Source organism: Musa acuminata, chromosome BXJ1-11, assembly GCF_036884655.1.
Source record: "Musa acuminata AAA Group cultivar baxijiao chromosome BXJ1-11, Cavendish_Baxijiao_AAA, whole genome shotgun sequence".
Taxonomy (NCBI): domain Eukaryota; kingdom Viridiplantae; phylum Streptophyta; class Magnoliopsida; order Zingiberales; family Musaceae; genus Musa; species Musa acuminata.
The window spans coordinates 27,186,649-27,193,758 of NC_088337.1; the positions used below are offsets into that span (position 1 = coordinate 27,186,649).

The 7,110-nt window shown below is 38.8% G+C and overlaps 1 protein-coding gene across 4 annotated transcripts; it reads right to left on the reverse strand.

Annotated features, from left to right (window-relative positions):
- Positions 1-2,459: 2,459 nt before the first annotated feature.
- Positions 2,460-6,669, reverse strand: LOC103971714 (serine/arginine-rich splicing factor RS31). 4 transcript variants are annotated; one of them, XM_009385806.3, is made up of 7 exons: positions 6,531-6,611; positions 6,303-6,439; positions 4,811-5,217; positions 4,575-4,687; positions 4,177-4,412; positions 3,059-3,313; positions 2,460-2,663 (listed from the first exon to the last, which is right to left on the reverse strand). In XM_009385806.3, the coding sequence occupies exons 3-7, from the start codon at positions 4,938-4,940 to the stop codon at positions 2,639-2,641; spliced, it is 759 nt and encodes a 252-aa protein (XP_009384081.2). In that variant the 5' UTR covers positions 4,941-5,217; positions 6,303-6,439; positions 6,531-6,611; the 3' UTR covers positions 2,460-2,638. The 4 variants fall into 4 exon arrangements, with proteins under 4 accessions (XP_009384081.2, XP_009384082.2, XP_009384083.2 ...); XM_009385807.3 differs by lacking the exon at positions 4,811-5,217 and having other exon boundaries at positions 6,531-6,669; XM_009385808.3 differs by lacking the exon at positions 4,811-5,217 and having other exon boundaries at positions 6,548-6,621.
- Positions 6,670-7,110: the final 441 nt, after the last annotated feature.

The window sequence follows — 7,110 nt, forward strand, 5'->3', positions numbered from 1 at the left end:
GATGATCAATGGCTACACAGAGCATTGACAACTTTATTAGTTTATATATATGTTTATATAAACTAGACAGAGAATTAGTGTGTATATATATATATACATATATATATATATACATATATATATATATACATATATATATGTATTGCAGAAATATTTTTTGTATTGTAGAAATATATCTTTAGAAGAAGGATTTCAAAAAGCACAACAATTTCATGAGTAAGAAGAATCATACGTGTATCTCGACACCGAAAGTCATTTATACAAGCGTCTTGCAGCATGGGATTCTTTCATAATTACACTAAAGTATATGATGATTAAATAACTATGTTAAGCCATGTGTAAAGGTTACCGGGACAGACAAACCTTCCAAAAACTAGTATCATCACAAGTTTGAAGATTGTGAGTAACTACTGCCCTATATATATCCATTGTTCTACCCAAGAAATATGGTGGGTCGACCACAAGCATCCAAGTCACAATTTAAATTCAAGTCTACCTATATAGCCTGTCATACTCGCAGCATGTATGTGTTGGTGAATATTGAAAAAAATAGTGAAAGACAAACTATCTCTTGCTAGTACCACCCACCATTACAGTGGTGTTAATCATGGCTCCTCATGGCCAGGCTCAACCCATTTAATTAACATTATTCCTTTAATAAAATAAGCAGGCTGTTCTTTGTTAACCACCAATGTGAACTGCCAAGAAAGAAATGATATCGCCTCATACTGGACTACTCTTCACCCTTTCCACCATTTGTTCAACTGAATCAAGCTACTTGAATCGTCTGACAAGCCGCAGGAACACATGGAAATAATGAATCAAAGTAGTCTTAAACTTTAAAATAATAAAAAAACAATAATACATGTATCTTGACACTGGAATCAGAACAGAGCATTTGTGCCCCAACCTAATGTTTGCTAAATTCATTCCTAGATAGTTTGTATGTATGTATGTATGATAAAATAATTGAACAGAGCACTTTAATTGTTTAACAAAATACAGAAACATTTCTTTAAAAGATGGGTATAATAAATGAAGATATTCTAAATTTCAAAAAACACAACGATTTCATGAGTAAGAACAATCATACATGTATCTTGACACGAACTAATTTACACAAGCATCTTGCAGCATTGGATTCTTTCATAATTACACTAAAAAACGTTATGCGGTGGTTAATTACACTAAAAAAGCTTCCTGGGGCAGCCAAACCTAGCAAGATTACCCTATACCTATCTTTTGATTTAATGGCAGAGGAATGAACAATCGAATCAATTTCTCATTTATTCTCCCCTTTTCAAGCAGTGTTTTTGTACCAATTTCTTGTTCCGATTCGTTCGTTTATTACCTCGAAACGAAAACAGAACTCCATCCGTAGCAAAAAACAGCGAGAAATGAAAAGACAAGAAGAAATGGAATCGGATCGATCAGAAAGAACGCAAACTGCCATGATCACGAGCGACGAAGCACATCCGAATGCCAGGAAACCCAAGAAGAACGAATCAACGCAAGAAGCGCACACCATCCGCAAAGGCAAGAAGAAAAGGAATCGGATCGATCAGGAAGAACTCAAACTGCCATGATCATGATTACAAGGGACGAAGCACAACCATTCGCCAAGAAACCCAAAATGAACGAATCATCGCAATAAGCAGAACCCCAGAAGAAAGGGAATCTGATCAATCGGGAAGAACGCAAACTCACCATCACGACGGACGAAGCACAACCGAATGCCAGGAAACCCAAGAAGAATGAATCAACGCAAGGAGCAGAACTCAAGAAGCGCACACCGTCCGAAAAGCCAAGAAAAAAAGGGGAATCGGATCGATCAGGAAGAACGCTTTACCATTTACCACTTGCAAGGTCGTCGCCCACAGCTCGAGGTGGCGATCGGGACCACGGGCCTCACGTGTGCGTCTTGTTCCCAGCCTGCTGACTCCGAAAGAAGACGGATCCATCGCCGTCTCCGCGAGGGCGAGCGGTCGCCGGGCACTCCAGCGGATCCGTTGCCGACGCCACGCCGGGGGATGCACCACCGATGGCTAGAGATGATGGTCGGTAGCCAGAGAAAGGCCGAAGGGAAGAAATCTGGGAAGATTCAAAGAACCGATCTCGGCACCGCCATACTACACGTCAAACAACGAAAAGGGCACGGGTGACTTAAGGCAAAGACCTGATTTCCCGCCGTCGATCAAAAATGTTTTTGGGTTAAAATTTTCCTTATAAATAAAGATTGGATTTAACCCTCGGCTATGGTCTCACCAAGGCACAATTCCACAGCATGTTAATAAACGACGCAGCAATGAATCAATCTTTGTATATCCCTCTGACCACCCTCTAACAAAAACAGCACAGCGCACACAACTAATAAATGTAGCCATCGACGGCAACATCGAAAGAACCATACGAGTTACTAGCTGAAATATACTGTAACTAATTTAAGTTCACGTAACATGTAATAGGCATAGCCACTTTTATGTAAATCTACATATCATAAAATAGCCTGTGTTACATATCATAAAACAGTTCTTCCGAAAGAAGTAATATTCTAGAGCAAAAGATCTAAGAACAGGAAATCACCATCTAAATATGAACATGTAATGGTATTTGCCATACAAGAAGCAAAGCCTTGGGTTCAGGACCTTCGAGCAGGAGATCGACTGTCGACAAGAAAGACAACACAGGTTCAGTAACAAAGCAAATGTATAAAAAAATCTGGACGATGAACGAGCTGAACATACTGGAAAACAAAATAACTTCGTCAAACGGCATTTTGTCAGTGAAACATAATTATCAACTTAAAATAAACCAGTCCCTTGACCTAAGACCACATACTGGTAACAGGTATTCAAATGCTGCACCAGAATTCGTGCATTTGATTGTCTTTCACCTCAATCCAATAAAGAAACAAACCCTATTCATGCACACCATAGCTGGCTAACTGAAATGAGGTGCGTCTAACTAAGCCTACACCCCCTAGTCCCATCATTTAACAGGCCAAATGCATATATAAAAGATTTTTTCTGTAATAGTCAAACATGCATGTTTTCCTCACCTTCGATGACGACCATAATCAGGCCTTCGGCTCCTATCATAAGTGAAACCACTGTCTTTAGTGTAAACGGGACTCCTTGCACGGCCATAATCAGGACTAGGGCTGCCTCTGTTGTAGCCTGGGCTGCCAGAATGCCCACAAGGGCTATCATCCCGTCTCCCATGACCACCTCTTCTAGGGCTGCCATGCATCTCATCACGATCGTCATCATCCCGAAAGGCATACTCAACTGACACCACCCTATCTAATATCTTGCTGCAAAATCAAATAGCCAAAATAAGAAAAAGTTCCTTGAAACAGTTAAATCACATGATTTATAGCGTATGCATACTCACAGTACCATCATATGATCCCTACGCACACTCAGTTAAATCAAACAGCCAAAATAAGAGAAAGAAAATTCAAATAGCCTATGCATACCAACAGTATGATCACATGATCTCTACACAATTAAAACATGAATTCAGCAACGAATAGCGATTGCATTAATAAAGCAAAACACCAGGCAAATATAGAGAATAATCACATTTTTTAACCATCAAAATGAACCTTGAAACACTATCATTAATATTATTCAACAATTTGATCTTCTCCATGCAGGTATGCACATTTGCAATAGAAGAGCTCCACAAATTGAGGAAAAAAAAAAGAAAATGATTAAGAAAGAGGATCACTTTGACAATTGGAGGAAACTAAAAATAAACTCTATAAAAAAAAGAAATCAAAATCAGGAATAAAAAAAAATAAGTTCAAAAATCAGGAAAAATCAAGGAGAAAGGATTACATTAAGAAATAAAGGATCTAATATGATATACTTCATGCAGTTCCATGTCATGTTCAAAATAAGTAAAAAGGACACATTTTGAGCACTGATGAGTTCATAGGCCATAATGTTATCATGGTATGTTCCAAGTTCTTAGAAGAATAGAATTATATGCAGGTCTCAGCACAAGCAAGAGAGCAGCTTAGATACCTTATATTAAGATAGATTAAGCCTTATATTAAGATAAATATATGCTACTAAAACCAAAATCATGACCATCAAATCCTCATTCCGCTAGTGTAAGAAATTAAAATTGAAAAAGGTTATAAGAAGATAGCTTGACAGCAAGAACAACCTCATATTGGTGCTTTCAAGAGCTGTTGTGGCTTCCTCCTGGGTCTCAAACTGGACAAATGCAAAGTTCCTTCTGATCCGGACATTTGTAATATTTCCATATGGTTCAAAATGACTTTCAATGTCCCGCACTCTTGTGCGAATGGGATCAAAATTGATAACGAACAAAGTTTTGGTGGGCCTCGTGTTTCCCGTTGACCTAGAACCATCGTGATATCTCGGTCCTCGATCTCCTTGCTGAAATAATACACATAAGACAAACAATTAAATCAAGATATAGATAAGCAGACAAAGAAAAAAGCAGCAATGAATCAAACAGTGAATGAAACAATCAACTTTATAAAAAATAAACCATCTACACATGCATTTTCCAATAAAGGCTATCAAACAAAACAATACCCTTGACCACTCCACTGAAAGCCTGCGTCTGCTATAACCAAAAGGTATACCATCAAGACCCCGTATGGCATCTCCAGCATCACGCTCATCCTCAAAATAAACAAAAGCATATCCTGCAACATGAACTAAAATAAGAACACGAGAAGCATAAACAGAGCTCCGGATTATTTCCATTTTGCTCTTGCCATGAAGTAATTAGGTTCTTTGTTCATAATAAAAACAGAAATATACTACACCTGCAATTATCTGTAGGCCTGATGAACAAATAGAATGTGAAAAGGGAGCTCTTCTATAATGGCAACTAAAACATGATGTCGTATACGTTAAATCCAATGTTAGAAGACATTGCTGAACATGTTTCACCATAAACAGAGCAAGCGTTCAGTTCATGGAAGGCAAGGCATGGTATACAGTCGGTAGGCATGGCATGATGACACAAGTCCTCAATATTCATAATTGGGCAATAGCGACTTAGGTGGTGCATGTCAGAGAAACTGATATTTTGTGAAGAAAATGAAGAATTCCATAGTGAATGTAAGAAGCTCATGAATCTCTGGATTCTGGCAGGAAGGTTTCGTTCATCATGGAAGGGTTTCAATGAGGTAGGAGAGCCCACGAAGAGCTCAGCTTCCCTTAGTAGTTCCTGCGTCAAAGCAAACTTTTAAATACGGACTTTCTTGTACAAAAATTGCAGGCCTGGTCTTGTCAGGACCAACCACAAAACTGTGCTACACCACAAAAAAAATGCTAATCTCTTCAGAATTTGATGTTAAAATAGGATTATTGGTGAACTAATACTTCATATTTTTTAAATGCATACGTAAGAAAGAAAAGGAGCATTTCCAGCTATTTGCTTGATACAAGAAATGACAATCTAATTAGAGATTGCAGAAACAATAATTGTTTCCCATATTCAAAAGGGACTCTGTGTCACAATATTTATGTAAAAGTTATGCAATTACTTAAAAAAAGTAATTAATTGCCAAGTCAAACAAGAATTCAAGTGACATCAATTCTGCAGGATACCAAAAAACACACAAGTTCCATGACTAAACAGTATTAACATGTGATTTTCTTACTTGTTTAAGAACACTGCAAAGAACAGAACTTTAAACTTTCATAATGGCACATCATAAAATCTAACTTAATGAATACCAGAAAAAGGTCACATGAAATCAAAGCCATAAACTTAAATCTCAACTTTCAAAGCGGGAAAGGCTCAGATGCATCTAAATCATGTATGTCATAAGCAATAAATTAAACAATAAGATTTGGGTCTTCATCAGCACATATCCAAACTTGCGTGTATATGATAGCAAAATGATAACTATTTCCCAGGAAAAAAGACTTCCCAACTTTCACAAGGACATTACATGGACAACTTGAAATTCCGTTCTCTAGAATACGCACCACGATCCCAACTATTCGCTTTCAACCTGTTCTTCTACTGATTTTGCAATAACCTTCCATGCTATTAGGTTACAACAACTCGCTATTAACTGGAAACATATAACCCCCAAGAAAGGAGAGCAAGAAGAATTATTACATCATGCAAAAAAGAAACAAAAACATCTAGGCAAAGTACGATGTTGCTCATAAATGAACCGCAAATAACACACCCACGTTGTGCAACCACATATCAACCCAAAGCCCTAACTTAATCATCTAGTAAGCTGCTGTGATAAAAAGCCCTCTTAAAAGTAAACGAAAAGTATGTGCAAGCTTTACCTGACTTCATGTCTATGCGATCCACCCTTCCATACTTGGAGAACAGCCGATCCAGTTCCGACTGGCGAGCATCGTGGTCGAGATTCCCACAGAACACGGGCCTCATCGTTCCCAGATCGAGCCAAAAAAAAGCAAATCTGGAGACGAACAAGCCTCTCCGAGCGTCAATTCAACATGTAGCGACCAAAGAACACATGCAACCATAAAGAACACAATGGTCGGTGAGACCTGCAGAGAGCCCCAACCTCGGGAAGCAGGACAGCAGAAGGAACACGAAGAAATCGCCTCGATTACAAACCCTGATTCGAAGATGCCTTTCCTTACCGCTTTCTGCTAATAATTCGTCCCTTAAATATGGAAAATATGGCTTCAGCGATACTTTCTCCACATCGGTATGCAAACCCGAAACATGACCCCGTTGGGTAGTTTTGTGGGTCCTACTCAACCTATTGCATCTATCATGAGATCATTGTGGGTGGATAGTCGACGAGTGGGAGATATTTCTCGCGCTTTGAGGACAGATCTCCACGGTCGGGCGGCCATCAAGGATGATGAACGGCTGAAGAAGTCACGGTTGCGATCGGGCCAAACTAGACCCGGAGGTGTTCGATCAGATTTAGTTCAGAACCACATTGAGTCCGAGTCCGAGTCCGAGTCCGGTTTGATTAGCGTCGGTGTCAATTTGAGATCCACTACTAATTGGCTACTATATAGACAGGGCAAGGAAAAAAGAACATTTTTAGTTTAGGGAGTCCATTTCATACTTTTTTTAATAAATTATGATTCAAACCCGTCGTTGATGTTTGAT